The sequence below is a fragment of the Halichoerus grypus genome, chromosome 4, assembly GCF_964656455.1.
Source record: "Halichoerus grypus chromosome 4, mHalGry1.hap1.1, whole genome shotgun sequence".
NCBI lineage: Eukaryota > Metazoa > Chordata > Mammalia > Carnivora > Phocidae > Halichoerus > Halichoerus grypus.
Window position 1 is genome coordinate 150,089,947 of NC_135715.1, and position 20,997 is coordinate 150,110,943.

At 39.4% G+C, this 20,997-nt stretch overlaps 1 protein-coding gene across 1 annotated transcript in view; it reads left to right on the forward strand.

Annotated features, from left to right (window-relative positions):
* ANKAR (ankyrin and armadillo repeat containing) overlaps positions 1-20,997 on the forward strand; it is a 73,926-nt gene that overhangs the window by 5,409 nt on the left and 47,520 nt on the right. Inside the window, exons 3-6 of the mRNA XM_078071108.1 lie at positions 4,449-4,886; positions 14,843-15,006; positions 15,647-15,750; positions 19,937-20,117. Of these exons, the coding sequence (XP_077927234.1) occupies positions 4,449-4,886; positions 14,843-15,006; positions 15,647-15,750; positions 19,937-20,117 (887 nt within the window). The remainder of the gene's footprint in view (positions 1-4,448; positions 4,887-14,842; positions 15,007-15,646; positions 15,751-19,936; positions 20,118-20,997) is intronic.

The following is a 20,997-nucleotide window of genomic DNA, read 5'->3' on the forward strand; positions in this document are numbered from 1 at the left end:
GCAAAGGCCAGAGTTGAGAGATTTGACTGGTAAGGAAACAACATGCCCTTTTTAGATTCAGATAATTTTTTCCCCAGTTACATGTACAATTCAGATAAAAGTGGTTCATTTCCACCTGATTTACCACTAAATATGCTTCAATGGTATAGTGCAAACAATAGTGAATGACCAAGCAGAACACACACAAGACATGTATGGGGGAAACTCATAGAAGCAGGAACAGGTATGGGTTCCCCATCATGTACCACATTCGAAGCATCACTGTGAAATCTTGCAGGGCCAAGTGTCGGACTTGGGGACAGGAACCCAGACTCAGGCTGTGAGGCTTTTATGCTGCATGACCAAGGAAACACCAGGTCAGAGGCCAGATACAAGAGCAATGTGTATTAGCCTAGGTTACCCCCAAATTAGAGCCTGAAATGAGGGCTAAAGTCAGGGTAGTTTATGGGAAATGACTCCAAGGAACAGAAGTGAGGGACAGGAAAAGTGAATAGAAAAGGAGGGAACATCAATCCAAGGATGCGCTGCTGAGTTTTCACCCCTTGGGCCATGGAGGTCCATTTTGTAGGGACTCTCTGAGGAGTCCCATAGAATACATTTCAGAGTTGTCAGCCCAAGGGACAGAAGAGGGCAGTATGGATCCCCTGGCTCCTCTTCTCTATTGGTCAACGCCCTCACACTCTAGATTTGTTCATGCATCAGAATGACTGGATGGGTTCCATCAAAAGTCTAACACAGCAGTGGTAGGGAAGTCCCAGGGCAAAAATAAGAACCGTGTGGTGCATCAGAAGCAAAGCACATTCAGGTTATGTCTTTGTGAAGCTGGTCAATGCAACAACAGCTGGAGTGAAAAATACAGTCTAGGAGGAAGTGAGGTAAAGAACAAAAGGTGTCTGATATACAGTGTGACTCATGGAAACTTGGCTCCAGCCCTATCCTCCTCAGTGTTTGAGGTAGAGAAGGAATACCACTCCTCCACTGACTTGATCAGAGAACTGGGATCCAAGCCTTGTATTTGTAGCTATATGATGACAAGCTAACAGCAATAATTTCTAGATCATCACTCATATTTGGAGAAATGGCACTGCCATGACTGGGAGACTGGGTTCAAGCCTTGCAACGGACTATGGCATTGCCTTAAGCATTGTGCTAATGTGGATGTCCAAGGAACTTTGCAGGAGGCCAACTCTTTTTCTAGGAGGGCAGACAGCTGAGAATCAGTCTGGCCATATTAAACTTTCTTTACCTCTCCGATTTGCAATTTACAAAATGACCAACGAACACCACTTTTTTAAAAAACAGTAGCAACAGCTGTAAAGAACAGAGCACACCAAAATCTGGTCATATTATCCAGTTTTCTGTAGGGGATTTTACTTAATTAATTTATTTATTTATTTTAAGATTTTATTTATTTGACCAAGAGAGACACAGCGAGAGAAGGAACACAAGCAGGGGGAGTGGGAGAAGGAGAAGCAGGCTTCCCGCGGAGCAGGGAGCCCGATGCGGGGCTCGATCCCAGGACGCTGGGATCATAACCTGAGCCGAAGGCAGATGCTTAACGACTGAGCCACCCAGGCGCCCCATGTAGGGGATTTTAATTATGGAGGGTTTCTTGATCTGAGTAATTCTTGGATTCTTTGATTTATTACATTAGGTTTGTGGGATGAGGGGAAAGAAGGAAAACATATTCTTGTGATAGAAAAATGTGGAGGGGATGATTTTTAGTTAAAATACATACATATATATCTATATCTATCTATCTATCATCTATCTATCTATCTATAAAATTCACAACTGGTAAAGTGAAATGGTTTTTGTTGTTTTTCTTCATGCCTCTGCTCATTCCCTGTCCTTTATCTGTAATGGCTTCTCCCTGCCACTTCACCTCACTCTTCCACATTCTTCCCCAGGTTATTGCTACTCATTTCTCAGGACTTGATTCAGATACAGCCTCCGCTCTTCTATGCACACTGTATCATTTTTGTATTGAAATTACTGATTTCATCTGTCTCCCTTATTAGCCCTTAAGCTCCTCCTCAAGAGCAGAGCAAAGTAGGTCTTTTTCTTCTTTAAATTCCTCAGCACCTCATACTGTGCTTGACACAATGTAAACTTTCAATACATGTGGAAATTAAGCAGTTAGTAACAAAGTGTGAGAGAAAAGGAATTGAAGGAGACTCTAGAGTTTCTAGTTTGAGGAACTGATAGAAAAATAGCATTAACCATGAAAGAAAGAAAGATGTGGGGGAGAGGAAGGATGAATTTAGTTTAGGAGTGTTTCTGTGACCTTCAGATAAAGATATGTATTAGGCATTGAGAAAGAATCGAGTTCAGGAGCAAAAGCAGGGCAGGAGATAAGACTAAAAGAAATTAACATAGAGGTTTAAAACAATGGAGTCTTGTGTTTCCTCTTCTTCATCCTCCAAATTTAGTTATATCCAGTTTTTTTTATTAAATCCTTTCTCGTTTTTTTACTTTATTATGACTTTGTACATATGATTTGCATTACGTGTTGGGATCACATTTCCTTTCTTTAATAACTTTATTTTTGGGGACATGAACTGTGTCATTTAAAAAAATTAGCTAAGTTTTCCAATTCCATTTCCAACTCCTCTCAGTAAAGTCAAATATCAGGTGGTGCAGCAATTCCATTTTTTCCCTTAGAGATGTCTCTCTCCACACCTTCAGTCTCCTCTTTCTATCTAAACTGGCTGATTCTTTTCTAGGCACTTTCGGTTATGGCTTTCCAAAATCCTTTCCCCCATTCTCAGCCCTCCGCCACTCTGCCCCGCCCCGCTGCCTCCTCCACCCCTCGCCTCCCCTTCCCTCCCCTCCCTTCCCGCCTTTCCTCCTCCCCCTTCCTCTTTTTCCCCCTTCTCGTCTCCGCCCAAATTCAAGTCCCTGTTGTTTCACCTGAGAGGTTCTCCTCACCTGTGTGGAGATATTCGCAGTTTGTTCTCATTTAGGAGTGCGGCAGGAACAGGGCTTGCTCACTGGTACACTGCACTGTAGTGGGATCAGAAAGAAACCTTGTCCTTTCACTGGGGAGCCTCTCCCTAAATGCTCTATCTGTAGGTCTTTCCTCTTTGATCGATCTGTTTCCTGCAGTCTCCTGCCTGTTTGGAGGGCAAGTCCTGGGCCAGAGGAGGGGGAAGGGGCTTTGGATCTCTCTTCAGCGCGCAGACTCTCACTGTTCCCGGTTTTCAGCTCAGCTGCTCAAACCTTTTAGAAAAGAAGGGGAGGTGTTGTGCTCTCTGGGGAAGGCGATCTGGGGGTTTCACTGCACCTTAATCAGACTTTGAACCAATCTTTTCTGCTCCTCCCCCTCCTTTTCTTTTTTTTTTGTAATTCTAACGCTAGGACCGGTCCTCAGAGGTTCCACGTGCTTCCAATTTCTAAGCCACCTCCTCCTCCCTCTCCTCCCCTTGTTGGAGGACCTAACACTAGGACCTGTCGGTCAGAGAGGTTCCACGTCCTTCCAATTTCCTGCCTTTCTATGGTGAGAAGAATTGACTTGCTGCCTATTGGCTCCAGCCACCTCAGGCTCCAAAGTTTTAGAGATGTCAGCAAATACTATGGCTTATGTTCAGATTCTTTTAGAAATACTTTAATACTTTTCAGAAATACTTTAATTTCTTAATTTAACTTTTGCAAAAGGGAAGTGAATCATAGTGACCATTTAAAAATCCAAGTGTATTCTGGCTTTTATTGTTTTTTTTTAATAGATTTGAGGAAGGACAAAAAGGAAAAAGAAAGGGAGGCACATTGATCTATCATTTGCACTTTTAAGGCACATATGTTACAGACTCCACATTTTCTATCAATACATATTTTATGATTCTATGCAGTTTTCTCAAGCTTAGATTAAGGGTAACATAAGTGTAACTGTCCTTAAAAAGACAATTTGACAAGGAAGTCCTTAATTTCATCATAAATAGGAAGAAAATGTAACAGGAAATTTGTCACTTAGAGTAAAATCAAGTTTTAATTCTTATTTATTTCATCACGATTAGTTAGCAGGAAAGTTCTCTATTGTATATGTTTAGCTTCTGATATCAGCAAAAACAAGAAATGTGTAATAGAAGGCTTGAAAAAGCAAATTATACTTTTAGCCAAGTGAAAAACTGAATCCCTGCTTAAAGGGAGATCACATTTTCTTGTTCTTCCATAGTTACCCTGATTAAATATGGGACTTACATGTGTTTCTTGCCTCCAAAGGGAATGGAAATCTATTCTAATTCCACAAGCTTTCATCTTCCTTTACTCTGCATGGTTACCACTCATCCACGTGCTTTTCATCTTTAACAAATTTTTTAGCATCTCATTATCCCTTTATTGTCACTTTAGTAGGATTTCAAGATGAAACCCGGTGTTCAATCTCCTCTATTTATACAGAAGCCAAGTATGATGTTTTCACTGTCTACATTTTTTTTTCTTTTACTGTTAAGGTCTGATTGATATTACGAAGGATCCAGACTTTAATGGAATCTATGATGAAGACATGAATGAAGATCCAACATATAACCCCAATGGCCCTGAAGAAAAAGCTGTTTTTATGAAATATGCTGAAAACATTATGCTAAAATTAACATTCAGTACCACACAAGTTCAACAGTATGAAAATGTTTTTATATTTGAAACAGCCTATTGGCTTACTAATGCTGTAAAATGTAATCAAGATCATCTTGATATTTGTACCTACCAGAGACTACAGCAAAGATTATATCTTCAGAAAAAGATTATTCAAAAACACTTTGAGAAAAAAAAAGAAATCAGAAGAGGGATAGGATACCTAAAGTTAATATGTTTTCTGACTCCCTTTCTACTGAGTTTAAAAAAGAAGATGAAAGTTCCATATTTAAGTAGTCTGCTTCCACCTTTTTCAGGTAAGTGTTTCAACAAAAATCAAATATAAAATAATTATATATATGTAATTTATATTTATTTATTTTATTTTTTATTAACATATAATGTATGATTTGTTTCAGAGGTACAGGTCTGTGATTCATCAGTCTTACACAATTCACAGCACTCATCATAGCACATACCCTCCCCAGTGCCCATCACCCAGCCACCCCATCCCTCCCACCCCCCTCCACTCCAGCAACCCTCAGTTTGTTTCCTGAGATTAAGATTCTCTTATGGTTTGTCTCCCTCTCTGGTTTCATCTTGTTTCATTTTTCCTTCCCTTCCCATATGATCCACTGTCTTGTTTCTCAAATTCCTCATATCAGTGAGATCGTATGCTAATTGTCTTTCTCTGATTGACTTATTTCGCTTAGCATAACACCCTCTAGTTCCAACCACATTGTTGCAAATGGCAAGATTTCATTTTTTTTTGATGGCTGCATAATATTCCATTCTATATATATATATATATATACACCATTTCCTCTTTATCCATTCATCTGTTGATGGACATCATGGCTCTTTCCATAGTTCGGCTATTGTGGACATTGCTGCTATAAACATTGGGGTGCACGTGCCCCTTCAGATCACTACATTTAAATCTTTGGGGTAAATATCCAGTAGTGCAATTGCTGGGTCATAGGGTAGCTATATTTTCAATTTTCTGAGGAACCTCCATACTGTTTTTCCAGAGTGGCTGCACCAGCTTGCATTCCCACCAACAGCGTAGGAGGGTTCCCCTTTCTCCGCATCCTCGCCAACATCTGTCATTTCCTGACTTGTTGATTTTAGCCATTCTGACTGGTGTGAGGTGGTATCTCATTGAGGTTTTGATTTGGATTTCCCTGATGCTGAGTGATGTTGAGCACTTTTACATGTGTCTGTTGGCCATTTGGATGTCTTCTTTGGAAAAATGTCTGTTCGTGTCTTCTGCCCATTTCTTGATTGGATTCTTTGTTCTTTGGGTGTTGAGTTGGATAAGTTCTTTATAGATTTGGATACTGGCCCTTTATCTGATATGTCATTTGCAAATCTCTTCTCCCATTCTGTCAGTTGTCTTTTGGTTTGTTGACTGTTTCCTTTGCTGTGCAAAAGCTGTTTATCTTGATGAAGTCCCAATAATTCATCTTTGCCCTTGCTTCCCTTGCCTTTGGCGATGTTTCTAGGAAGAAGTTGCTGCAGCTGAGGTCGAAGAGGTTGCTGCCTGTGTTCTCCTCAAGGATTTTGATGGATTCCTGTCTCACATTTAGGTCTTTCATCCATTTTGAGTCTATTTTTGTATGTAGTGTAAGGAAAGGGTCCAGTTTCATTCTTCTGCATGTGGCTGTCCAATTTTCCCAACACCATTTGTTGAAGAGACTGTCTGTTTTCCATTGGACATTCTTTCCTGCTTTGTCGAAGATTATTTGACCATAGAGTTGAGGGTCCATTTCTAGGCTCTCTCTTCTGTTCCACTGATCTATGTGTCTGTTTTTGTGCCAGTACCATACTGTCTTGATGAGTACAGCTTTGTAATAGAGCTTGAAGTCCGGAATTGTGATGCCACCAGCTTTGCTTTTCTTTTTCAACATTCCTCTGGCTATTCGGGTTCTTTTCTGGTTCCACACAAATTTTATGGATTATTTGTTCCTTTTCTTTGAAAAAAGTTGATGGTATTTTGATAGGGATTGCATTAAATGTGTAGATTGCTCTAGGTAGCATAGACATTTTCACAACATTTGTTCTTCCAATCTATGAGCATGGAACGTTTTTCCATTTCTTTGTGTCTTCCTCAATTTCTTTCATGAGTATTTTATAGTTTTCTGAGTACAGATTCTTTGCCACTTTGGTTAGATTTATTCCTAAGTATCTTATGGTTTTGGGTGCAATTGTAAATGAGATTGACTCCTTAATTTCTCTTTCTTCTGTCTTGTTGTTGGTGTATAGAAATGCAACTGATTTCTGTGCATTGATTTTATATCCTGCCACTTTACGGAATTCCTGTATGAGTTCTAGCAGTTTTGGGGTGGAGTCTTTTGGGTTTTCCACGTAAAGTATCATATCATTTGCAAAGAGTGAGAGTTTGACTTGTTCTTTGCCGATTCAGATGTCTTTTATTTCTTTTTGTTGTCTGATTGCTGTGGCTAGGACTTCTAGTACTATGTTGAATAGCAGTGGTGGTAGTGGACATCCCTGCCATGTTCCTGACCTTATGGGAAAAGCTCTCAGTTTTTCCCCATTGAGAATGATATTTGCTGTGGGTTTTTCCTAAGTGGCTTTTATAATATTGAGGTATGTACCCTCTATCCCTACATTGTGAATAGTTTTTTTTTATTATTATTTTGTTATGTTAATCACCATACATCATTAGTTTTTGATGTAGTGTTCCATGATTCATTGTTTGTGTATAACACCCAGTGCTCCATCCAGAATGTGCCCTCTTTAATACCCATCACCAGGCTAACCCATTCTCCGACCCCCTCCCCTCTAGAACCCTCAGTTTGTTTTTCAGAGTCCATCGTCTCTCATGGTTCGTCTCCCCCTCCGATTTCCCCACCTTCATTCTTCCCCTCCTGCTATCTTCTTCTTTTTTTTTTCTTTAACATATAATATATTATTTGTTTCAGAGGTATAAATCTGTGATTCAACAATCTTGCACAATTCACAGCGCTCACCATAGCACATACCCTCCCCAATGTCTATCACCCAGCCACCCCATCCCTCCTACCCCCCACCACTCCAGCAACCCTCAGTTTGTTTCCTGAGATTAAGAATTCCTCATATCAGCGAGGTCATATGATACATGTCTTTCTCTGATTGACTTATTTCGCTCAGCATAACACCCTCCAGTTCCATCCACGTCGCTGCAAATGGCAAGATTTCATTCGTTTTGATGGCTGCATGATATCCATTGTATATATATATACCACATCTTCTTTATCCATTCATCTGTCGATGGACATCTTGGCTCTTTCCACAGTTTGGCTATTGTGGACATTGCTGCTATAAACATCGGGGTGCATGTACCCCTTTGGGTCCCTACGTTTGTATCTTTGGGGTAAATACCCAGTAGTGCAATTGCTGGGTCATAGGGTAGCTCTATTTTCAACTTTTTGAGGAACCTCCATGCTGTTTTCCAGAGTGGCTGCACCAGCTTGCATTCCCACCAACAGCCTACACTGTGAATAGTTTTAATCAAGAAAGGATGCTATACTTTGTCAAATGCTTTTTCTGCATATGGTTCTTGTTCTTTCTTTTATAAATGTATCACATTGATTGATTTGTGGATGTTGAACCAAACTTGCAGCCCAGGAATAAATCCCACTTGGTCGTGGTGAATAATCCTTTTAATGTACTGTTGGATCCTATTGGCTAGTATTTTGGTGAGATATTTTCCATCCATGTTCATCAGGGACATTGGTCTGTAATTCTCCTTTTTGATAGAGTCTTTGTCTGGTTTTGGGATCAAGGTAATGCTGGCCTCTTAAAATGAGTTAGGAAGTTTTCCTTCCATTTCTACTTTATGGAACAGTTTCAGAAGGATAGGTATTAATTCTTCTTTAAATGTTTGGTAGGGGGCCCCTGGGTGGCTCAGTCCTTAAGCATCTGCCTTTGGCTCAGGTCATGATCCCCGGGTCCTGGGATTGAGCCCCACATCGGGTTCCCTGCTCACGGGAAGCCTGCGTCACCCTCTCCTACTCCCCCTCCTTGTGTTCCCTCTCTTGCTGTGTCTCTCTCTGTCAAATAAATAAACAAAATCTTTAAAAATAAATAAATAAATGTTTGATAGAATTCCCCTGGGAAGCCATCTGGCCCTGGCCTCTTGTATGTTGGGAGATTTTTGGTTACTGCTTCAGTTTCCTTACTGGTTATGGATCTGTTCAGGTTTTCTATTTCTTCCTGGTTCAGTTTTGGTAGCTTATACATCTCTAGGAATGCATCCATTTCTTCCAGATTGTCTAATTTGCTGGCATATAGTTGCTCATCATATGTTCTTATAATTGTTTGTACGTCTTTGGTGTTGGTTGGGATCTCTCCTCTTTCATTCATGATTTTATTTATTTGGGTCCTTTCTCTTTTCTTTTTGATAAATCTGGCCAGGGGTTTATCAATCTTATTAATTCTTTCAGAGAACCAGCTCCTAGTTTCGTTGATCTGCTCTACTGTTCTTTTGGTTTCTATTTCATTGATTTCTGCTCTGATCTTTATTATTTCTCTTCTCCTGCTGGGTTTAGGCTTTATTTGCTTTTCTTTCTCCAGCTCCTTTAGGTGTAGGGTTAGGTTGTGTATTTGAGACCTTTCTTGTTTCTTGAGAAAGGCTTATAGTGCTATACACTTTCCTCTTAGGACCACCTTTGCTGTGTCCCAAAGATTTTGAACAGTTGTGTTTTCGTTTTCATTTGTTTCCACGAATTTTTTAAATTCTTCTTTAATTTCCTGATTGACCCATTCATTCTTTAGTAGGATACTCTTTAGCCTCCATGTATTTGAGTTCTTTCCAACTTTCCTCTTGTGATTGAGTTCTAGTTTCAAAGCACTGTGGTCTGAAAATATGCAGGGAATGAACCCAAACTTTTGGTACCAGTTGAGACCTGATTTGTGACCCAGGATGTGATCTATTCTGGAGAATGTTCCATGTGCACTAGAGAAGAATGTCTATTCTGTTGCTTCAGGAAGAAATATTCTGAATATATCTGTGAAGTCCATCTGGTCCAGTGTGTCATTTAAAGCCTTTATTTCCTGGTTGATCTTTTGCTTCGATGATCTGTCCATTTCAGTGAGGGGAGTGTTAAAGTCCCCTACTATTACTGTATTATTGTCAATGTGTTTCTTTGATTTTTTGTTATTAATTTGCTTATATAATTGGCTGCTCCTGTGTTAGGGGCATAGATATTTATAATTGTTAGATCTTCTTGTTGGATAGACCCTTTAAGTAGGATATAGTGTCTTTCCTCATCTGTTATTATAGTCTTTGGTTTGAAATCTGATTTGTCTGATATAAGGATGGACAGCCCAGCTTTCTTTTGATGCCCATTAGCATGGTAAATTATTTTCCATCCCCTCACTTTCAATCTGAAGGTGTCTTTGGGTCTAAAATGAGTCTCTTGCAGACAGCATATCGATGGGTCTTGCTTCTTTATCCAATCTGATACCCTGTGTCTTTTGATTGGGGCATTTAGCCCATTTACATTCAGGATAACTATTGAAAGATATGAATTTAGTGCCACTGTATTGCCTGAAAGATATGAATTTAGTGCCACTGTATTGCCTGTAAGGTGACTGTTACTGTATATTGTGTCTGTTCCTTTCTGGTCTATGTTACTTTTAGGCTCTCTGTCTGCTTAGAGGACCCCTTTCAATATTTCTTGTAGGGCTGGTTTGGTGTTCACAAGTTCTTTTAGTTTTTGTTTGTCCTGGAAGCTTTTTTTCTCTCCTATTTTCGATGACAGCCTAGCTGGATATAGTATTCTTAGCTGCATATTTTTCTCGTTTAGTGTTCTGAATATATCATGCCAGTCCTTTCTGGCCTGCCAGGTCTCTGTGGATAGGTCTCCTGCCAATCTAATATTTCTACCATTGTAGGTTACAGACCTCTTGTCCTGAGCTGTTTTCAGGATTTTCTCTTTGTCTCTGAGACTTGTAAGTTTTACTATTAGACATTGGGGTGTTGACCTATTTTTATTGATTTTAAGGGGGTTCTCTGTGCCTCCTGGATTTTAATACCTGTTTCCTCCCCCAAATTAGGGAAGTTCTCTGCTATAATTTGCTCCAATATACCTTCTGCCCCTCTCTTTCTTTTTCTTCTTGGATCCCAATTACTCTAATATTGTTTCATCTTGCGGTATCACTTATCTCTTGAATTCTTCCCTCATGATCCAGTAGTTGTTTATCTCTCTTTTTCCTCAGCTTCTTTATTCTCCATCATTTGGTCTTATATATCACTAATTCTCTCTTCTGCCTCGTTTATCCTAGCAGTTAGAACCTCCATTTTTTATTGTACCTCATTAATAACCTTTTTGATTTCGACTTGGTTAGATTTTAGTTCTTTTATTTCTCCAGAAAGGGATTCTCTAGTATCTTCTATGCTTTTTTCAAGCCCAGCTAGTATCTCTATAATCATCATTCTGAACGCTAGTTCCAACATCTTACTAATGTCCATATTGATTAGATCCCTGGCAGTCGGTACTGCCTCTTGTTCTTTTTTTTTTGAGGTGAGTTTTTCAGTTTTGTCATTTTGTCCAGAGAAGAATAGATGAATGAGAAAACAAAATGCTAAAAGGGTAACAATGACTCCAGAAAAATGTACACTAAAAAATCAGAAGAGACCCGAAACCAGGGGGAAAAGAAAGGAAAAAAAACAAAACAAAAAAGAATATGATCGGGCTGGTGAATAGAACAGAGCCACACACTAGATTTTGGGTGTATTTGGTTCCATTAGAAGAAACTGCCTCCCAAAATTTTAAAGAAAGAAAAACATATATATACAAAAATAAGGGTAAATACGATGAAGGGATGGAATATGATTGTAAAGATGAAAATTTAAAAAGATTTTTAAAAAGGAATTGATAAGAAGTTGGTTGAAAAAAGAAGGAAGAAAATTAAAAAAAAAAAAAAAAGAGAATGTGATCAAGCAGGAGACTAGAACAAAGCCATACACTAGATTAAGGTATATTTTGATCTGTTAGAAGAAACTGTATCCCAAAATTTTAAAGAAAGAAAAACTCACATATATACAAAAAATAAGGTTAAATACAATGAAGGCATAGAATATGAATGTAAAAATGAAAATTAAAAAAGATTTTAGGGAGTCTGGGTGGCTCAGTTGTTAAGTGTCTGCCTTTGGCTCAGGTCATGATCCCAGGGTCCTGGGATTGAGCCCTGTATTGGGCTCCCTGCTCAGTGGGAAGCCTGCTTCTCCCTCTCCCACTCACCCTGCTTGTGTTCCCTCTCTCGCTGTCTCTCTCTGTCAAATAAATAAATAAAATCTTTTTTTAAAAAAACGATTTTAAAAAAGGAATTGATAAGATGTTGGTTGAAAAAGAAAAGAAGAAAAATTTTTAAAAAATAGAAAAAGTAAAAATAAAGAAAATTTTAAAAATTAACTTTGAAAGACTAAAGAATCATGGGGGAAAAGCCATGAATTCTATGTGCTATATTCCCCTAGCACTGGAGTTCTGCCGTTCTCATTGATTGGTAAACTTGGTCTTGGCTGGATGTTCTTGCTGATTTTTTGTGGAAGGGGCCTGTTGCTGTGGTTCCCAAATGTCTTTGCCGGAGGCGGAATTGCCCCACCCTTGCCAGGGCCAGGCTAAGTCATCTGCTCGGGTTTTTTTCTTGGGAGCTTTTGTTCCCTGCAAGCTTTCTGCACAGATTTGGAGGACAAGAATGAAAATGGTGGCCTCCCAATCTCCGCCCAGAGGAGCCAAGAACTCGGGGCCCCACTCCTCAGTGAGCCCCCAGAGAAAAGCAGTCCTGTCTCCCCATTCTCTGGCTGCACTCCGTGCTCACCTGGCGTATGACCGAGCATTTCTATCTCTGGTGCATGACCCTGTGTGAAGTCTCCAAACCCAGCAGAGCCCTGTGGTGCACTCCTGTGCCGCCCCTCCCGGGGGAGGAAGGGGAGTCTCCCCAGATCTGCCGCTTGTTGGGTCCCTGCTGGAAGAGCAGTGGCCTGACTGTGCCGCGGATCACAGTTTATGGCAACCCCGAGCTGAGAGCCCGCGCCTCAGCTCTGTCTCTGTAGCCAGCTTCCCCACTCTGATACCTGGGAACTCTGCCGCACTCAGGCACCCCTGGTCTTTCTGTGACCCAAGGGTCCCGAGACCACACTGTCCCAGCAAGGGTTCCACCCCCCGCTTAGCCACTGGAGCAACGTCCCTCAGTGGACCCGACTTCTAAAAGTTCCGATTTTGTGCTCCACTGCTCTATCACTTGCCAGAAGCGGCTGATGGAGGCTCCCTCCCCGCCATGGTCTAACTTCCTGAATATCGCTTCAGATTCACTTCTCCGCACATCCTACTTTTCAGAAAGTGGTCGGTTTTCTGTTCATAGAATTGCTGCTATTCTTTTCTTCAATCTCCTGTTGAGTTTGTAGGTGTTCAGAATGGTTTGATAACTATCTAGCTGAATTCCTGGGACCAGATGAAATTTAGGTCTCCTACTTCTCCGCCATCTTCGGATAAATCTAAATTTATATTTAAATTCAATTTTGCTTGTAGTAGGTGAGTCCAGGCATATAACCTTGTTGTAGCCTATTATGAAACAAAACAAAACAAAACAAAACAAAACAAAACAAAACAAAATTTAATGTCTCCAAGGTAGTTAAAAATATTTCCTATATGTACATAGTACTTGGTATATGTTTATACCAATTATAAGGGCTATTAGAAGACTTAAAACAAATTTTGAGAAAAATAAGGAAATATGCCATGCTCATGATGGGACATATGATACACTATGAATGTATCATATCTGATCTATAAACCTATAAATTCAGTGCACTTCTATGCAAAATCCCTATTGTGTTTTTTATGAAAGTTTATAAATTGATTCTGAAATTAATATGGAGCAGTAAAGGATCATGAATGGTGTTAAATTTCTGAAAAAGAAATGAAAATATATTTCAAAACTCTACTAGTGTGTTAGCACTGTTTACACAAATAAACCAATGTAAGAGAATAGAGAGCTGAAATAGGACCATACTTACATGGAATTTGACAGGCATGTAGTGCAAACTATTCCCTGCACCCAGATTAGCACACAATTTATATATTTTCATTGGTGCCCAAACATGTAGGCTTATTATGATGGGCTTTCTATTCAGGTGGCAAATTTTCAGTAGAAATTTTGCAAATCATTTAATGAAAATTTGTATCATAAGCATTCAAACGGTGAAAATTATTACACTTATCTGTGAACTACTTAAAAATGGGCTCATGACCATTCTTATCCTGGGGTGGAGGTAAGAGGGCAGGTGTATGGAACTAAGAGGCCCTTCATTAAAGAGAATGTTAGCTATATCTGTAATGTTTTATTACTTAGATTATTGGAAGCAAATATGACTAAATGTTAATGGTTCCAGGTGGTGATATTAGGGTGTTATATTATTCCTTGTACTTTTCTGTACCTTTTACACTTCTCAAAATACGTTATATGCTTTACATTGATGAAACCATATTCTGCTAAGAATTCAAAATATTGGACAAACCTAATCATTACTGGAGTTTTAGAAAATTATTTTTCTAAAATAAATGTTATATGTGTGGTTTTATTACTTTCCAAAAAAGTGAGCTGGTTATTTTTGTCAGTGAGAGATACCCACCTATTTCTTTTTAATGTCTTTTTTTGCCTGAACCAGCTCAGTTTAAGTTTTTGTTTATTTAGCCCAAGATTCTCTGAGGCATAGTTTCAAATATTTTCTAACAAGGGGGGTAAGATATTAGTCTTGAACTCACACATAGAAATCAATAAGTAGAATAATGGTTTGACTATTCCCTTGAAATGTCTATACAATGAAACTAAAATGTATGCTATAAATATATTTTCATGTTTAAAATATATACTAAGGCCATGATTTTAGAGACTATAATTGCCAAGATTTTCTTTTTTTTTTTTTTTTTTTTTTTTTTTTAAGATTTTATTTATTTATTTGACAGAGAGAGAGAGAGAGAGAGATCGCGAGACCAGGAACACAAGCAGGGGGAGTGGGAGAGGGAGAAGCAGACTCCCCACGGAGCAGGGAGCCTGATGCGGGGCTCGATCCCAGGACCCTGGGACCATGACCTGAGCCGAAGGCAGACGCTTAACGACTGAGCCACCCAGGCACCCCGCCAAGATTTTCTTTAATGTGGATTTTTTTCGCTTGGTTTACGTAAATAAGAATCTAGATCTTCAAAATATGATTGTGTATGTGTTGTTTTCACTTTTAAATTAAAGTTTGTTTTCATTTTTGGAGATGACAAGGTCAAGACAGAGCGAGAATTGCCTCCATTTATTTATGGACGAGATTTTAAATGCCAGCATTTTCACTACAAAGAGGATCAATATTTTCATGTTCATGGAGGAATTGAATTTGATATCAGCACACCTTCAATTGAGAATGCTTTGGAAGATTTTAAGGTTTAAATTATTATTGTTTCCAAAATGGTTTGTCATTTCACAACTCTTTTATCTTATTCTCCATCCAGAAAGAGTCTCTGTTGGTACGGGCACTAGGCCAGTCTCCAAATGATTATCTTCCTAACTCACTAATCTTTTCGTACATTATGTAACATACATGAATTAAGTGCAACTATATCAGAGGTATGTTAGGTGTCAGAGATGAAATGACAAATAAGCTAGGTACAACTATCCTCACAGAATTTATAGACCTCTAATGGACCATATGTGCCCTAAAATAGTTAATGAAAGAGTATAGTAGAAATCCTTCAACATTCACTACATAGTCTTCCATTTTCCTTGAAGATTAGTGTTAGAAAAGAGATCCTCTAGAGTTTAGGAACAATAATTTAATCTAGAATTTAATATAAACATAACGTTTGAATTATCATTGCTTTCCTACCTTCTTTACACTATTTTTCTTTTGTATTTTTTCCTCACTCCTGAAGTAGGAATTGGATACATGCGGTTATCATTAGGGTCTGGTGGGATATTATATTAAAAATATATCATTTACAAGTATAAAATTTCATCTAAAAGAAGCCATAATTGTTTAGACTTGTTTAAAGATATGTTTTTAGTAACATAACTCATATTTTAGAACAATTTAGAAAAAATACGGGATTGTGCTGCTGATGCATTTGTAGAAGATTCAGGATACAAAGAACATTACTCAATACCAGTCATGGAACTTAATGGAAAAAGGTAAGGAACTTTCAGTAATTATTCACAGTAGCCACAACTTGTTGAAAGTTAGGAGAAAACAAGGAAAGTGTCAAAATGCAAAGGTTAACTTAATACCTCAGCATAGAGATCCTAGAAAAATAACCCCCATGAATAAAATACAGACTCAACAAACTATTAAATAGTGTATTTATTTCTTCATGCTCTTTGGTACATTCTGTATAATAATCCTTATAGATGGTGATTAGTTTTTATAACTATCACTGTGATTACACAGGGATGGAGGTGAGGATCAAATCCTGTGGACCTACTGAAAAGCAGTGCACTCAGCACAAAGCCCTTTAGTTCCATAAAGAATATGATTTAAAATCCTCTTTCTCTGCTGGGTCTTGTTATGCCTGTCATCTTTTGAAGCTGGATGTTTCTCTAAGTTTTGCTAGGGTCTTTTATGAATTATGTTCTTGGATTTTCATATCTTGGACACTGAAGTTTGGAAATATGGAAAGTAGAGCTAGGGGCATTATTATTAGAAGGTAGAGACTTGAGATTTAAAAGTATATAGGAGAGGTTTTTTGGTTTTGTTTTTTGTTTTTTTAAGGCATGGAAGTGGTTTAGAGAACAGGACCAAGTCTAGAACTCTGGAGAATAGCAGCTTTTAAATGGGGTGGGGAGAAGCAGAGGAGAGAGAGCAAAGGAGACTGAGAAGGAATGATACAGGGAGGAGGACCAAGAAAGTATGATAGCATGGAAGCCAAATGGGGAGAATTTTTAAAATATGGAAATAGTTAAACCATCAAATTCAACAGAGAAAAAGGGCAAGTAAACTTAAGACTAAAGAGAGCACTCAGTTTGACAATGACTTGGTAAGAGAATTAGTTCTGGTAATAGGCTATGTGTAAGAGCTGGGTAAAGTTGGGGAGAGTTCATAGGATATGAAGAACTAAAGACAAAGGTTGTAAATTTTTCTCAAGATGCATGGCAATGGGGAAAATACCAGAAACAAGGCAGAGGGAGCAGGATACACAATGAAACGTGGCTCTTTCCATTAATACTGCCTGGATGCTCACATGGTACTCGAGATGAAGTCAAAGACCATGTGGCTAGTGACCTCCATGATTTGAGAGGGAATTAAGTAATAGATCTCATGCCTCTAGAATGGACAGTTAGTGTGCATCTTCCTGGAGGAGGAAATCTCTTGCTCAGGGATCCAGCACCTGTTGACATACTCCATGTATAACCCTTGCCAAGCTAAATAGTATCCTGGAAGCACCTCCGAATAATGCTTTATTTTCCCAGGTTGTAGTGTCTGGCTGGACACTAATGACCCTGGGATGCAAGGAATCAGGTGAGATGAAAGCTGTGCTTGGTGAGAGGTGGTTGTGGATGAAGAAGCATGGCTGGCATAAGCACACTGCCCCTGAACTATAAGGGATCCAGTCATATTGTTGCAATGGGATGCCATAGTGGAATTAGTTCTCTAGTTTCTGACTAATGCACAACATCTGGTCATCAGTGTTGGTGAACTGTAGTTAGTTGGATTTGAATTTACAGGCTTTCAAAATCAGCAGGAGTTGTTTCCCAGACCCAGCCAGCATGGAGTAAAAGTAAAAACCACAAGTGGAATACTAATCAGTATTTTCCTGGTTCCTGTACCAATTACTAGAGAACTTTCAGTTTCATAGTAGTCACCCCCACATAGTTATTCCTAGGACTCTCATATGCTCCTGGATCAGCTCTCAGGTACTCTAAGATTTCTTCAGTCTCCTTCTTTCCTGTCTGAGCTCTCTCTGATGATCCACTGCTGGGCTCCAGGCACTCCACAGGCCCCATGAAGGCAGCTCAGCACTAATGCCATTACATTAGTGATGCTCTTGCTCCTGGTTGGGGATCTGGTGTCACCTCTGGGGCTGGCTCCTCCTCATGCCTGCTAAACAGCATACATCAACTGTGAGACATGTTGAAGCCAATCCAATGAAGCAAGGAGAATTTCTTTCCGAATTTTACTGGTTTCAAGGAAGTGCTGCCTTGAACCCCTAACAATTTGGTGCAAAAACAACGTTTTTAGTCATTTTCCTAACAGTTGTTCTTTTCTGTGTTGTAGGGATCATTCTATGTTGGTGCGGGACCAGAGAATAATCTGAATGATTGAAAACATGCCATCTTAAAATCTCCCCTTTTTGATTTTAAGGGCATTGTTATTGGACTGAGCTTATGTATCTTGATATTCTCTTTCCTCAGAATGGTTTATCTCCTGAGACAACCCTGGTCCCTTACGAAAATAGGATCAGTTCCACTGGCCCTCCAGGCATGCCTGGAAACATCGAAGTCCTAGATTGATTTGGGTTCAGGTTGGGTTCTTCTACCATACCAGAATCAAAAAGTAGGGACCGTAGTCAGGTACTCAGGATTTGACCACCCATAAAACTACAAGACCTCATGAATTATTTATTAAGGTGACAATGACCGGAGCAAAAAGATTAATTTATTCCAGTACTAAAATGTCCTATTTAGGGGAGAGCATACCAGCATTGTGATACTGTTGTGGATATTAGGGGGCAGGTCAGAAATCAACTTAATATGCCAGTGGTATATCAGGGAAATGTGGTGCTGGAAGCTCCTCAGAAGCTGGGTGCCGATTCCCAGGCAGAATAATATGAAGGGAGTTATTTTATTTTATTTTATTTTTTTTTAAGATTTTTTATTTATTTATTTGACAGAGAGAGACACAGCGAGAGAGGGAACACAAGCAGGGGGAGTGGGAGAGGGAGAAGCAGGCTTCCCGCCGAGCAGGGAGCTCGATGCGGGGCTCGATCCCAGGACCCTGGGATCATGACCTGAGCCGAAGGCAGACGCTTAACGACTGAGCCACCCAGGCGCCCCTGAAGGGAGTTATTTTAAAAGTGAGGCTCCCTTATAGTCCCTGCTGATGACTACACATAAGGTTTTGAGTAAGAACAGTGGTATGTCATTATGCAGTACTTGGATGAGGGCTCCCTCATGGCACTGGCCATCTGGGCTTCCTGTGCTCCCAATATCATCTCTCTGTGGGCCAGTGCAGGTTGTGTATCCAGCCTTGGGTGGGGGCGTCCGCAGAATTCTGTGGCAGAGACTTTCTCAGGGTATAGCCACCTTTACCACCTCTTGCTTCTTCAGTTTCTAGGTAGGATAGCCCCCTGCTGATTCTAGCTGCTTGATTTGTATTGGATAAGTAAATTGAATTTCTAGAAGAAATCAACCCACATTCCCCTGGTGTTTGTTAAATTTATAAGTCTGTTTCATTGCCTCAGCAGTGATCTAAGAGTACATCACTGAGTACCAGGGCCCCAGGTGTAGTCAGCAGCTTCTGACCCCATAACAATTTACCACAGCGAGAGCCAGCTCCCTGGAGAAGTCCATAAAAAGAAGAGGTTGTAGGCACTGGGACTGTATGATGTGGTGCTGGGCCACTCGAAGACCAAAGGATATCCTCAGTGTGATCCCCTATGCCCACATCTGTGGAGGCAGAATTATGGGACTTGGGGTATCTGTCTGTGGTGTCTACTCTTAGCAGTGTGTATGACACCAAAGAAAGGTGAGCTGTCTTCTTCTAGAAATTTAGTTTAGTCGTCCACTGTAAATCAGGCATCTAGGTATGATTCGTACAGCTCCTTAAGGCCCTGGAACCTATCACTACCGTGATTTGAAGGCCTTCAAATCTGAGTAAGATTCAGAATATCTATTCCTCGATTCTAGTAAGTTAGTCAAGGCCCCATCCATGAAGGTGGCACCTCCACAAGTCGGGGCCCACAGGAAATGTGATAAGTCCCGCCACTTGGACTGGCACTGTATCTGCAAGGTGTGGGTGAAGACAGCCTTTAGTTTATATTTTTGTGGTCTAGTTTCCTTTGAGGAGGAGAGGATGGTGGATGGGAAGAATGACAACCTCAAATAAATGCGAACAGGTCCTCAAATATGCCTCCATCCCTGCAGAAGTCTATTATATTCAGAAAACTGGGATGGAAGTCAAGGTCAAGGAGGAGAGGATATTAGCCTCCGACCAGTTCATAACATAGTATTTCCCTAAGACCTTCTTTTTCAATCAAGTACAATTTAAACTACAGTTTTATATTTAATTATTATAGAAGAATACAGTTTAGTCAGTATAGAAAAAAGTACCAAATTACTTCCAAGTCAGAAAGATTTATCTTTTTTCTTTATATTTTAATAGCTACTATGTGATCTGTTTTGAACTTGAAACTTACTATCATCAACTATATAAGACAAAGTGGTGGGGAGCCATAAATGAAGTCGTGAACAATCTGAAACCGAAAAGACTTCCACTAACAGATGCCCAATTACATGAACAATTTAAGAAAAAATTTGGTTTCAAAAAAGCTATGAAATGCAAGGTATTTCAGTAATTATCACATAATTTAGTGTAGGAAACTATTATAGATAATATGTTATTATAGATAAGTCTATGTCTCAAATTTTTATCTTAGGGATAAACATTAGGTTAAATAAAGCTTTCAATATGAAATAAAAATTCCACATTTTAGCAGCTTAGATGCTATATAATTCTGGATTATAAATTTCTGGTGTGGTTACAGAATAATCTGTTAATGAACTGGATTGTGACCAGTCTTCATAATGGCTAATATTTATTGAGTGCTTATTTTGTGTGCCAGGCACTTTATAAATCCTTTTAAGAAACTTGTTCAAGGTACTAGTACTTTGTTATCATTCCTGTGTTACAAATGAGAAATTTGAGGTGCAGCGAGTTCAGGCTCTTCCCCAAATCACACAGCTGGTAAATGGCAGTCGGGCTTCAGTCCTGGGGACCAAACCTGAGGAACAAACCTGTCATCCTGAATCAAATCGCTATATCTCTTTCAACAAGCCTTCATGTACAGCTTCTGGAACTGATAAGTGGTGAGCTCACCCATTTCAATGGATACACTGGCCTTTATTTACCATGTATTCATCTCAGTGTCCATACATTTAACATTTTAATAACCTGTTCATTTAATTTTAAAATATTAAGTAGCAAATGTCTCAAAGAAGAGTGTACTGTTTTTACCTCTCTGTTTTGAGATCTAGAGCAAAGAGGACAAATTGTATCTCTGTAACTATATATATTTCCTAGATTTCTAAATTAGATTGTTCTTAAATCAGAAAAGGAACCCAGTGATCTCCGTTTGTTTAAGTAGTTCAGAAAGAAAATCATCTATTCTGTTTTAATTGTCTCCAAAGAAGGATCTACAACTTCTCCTTAAAAAAAGAGGGAGA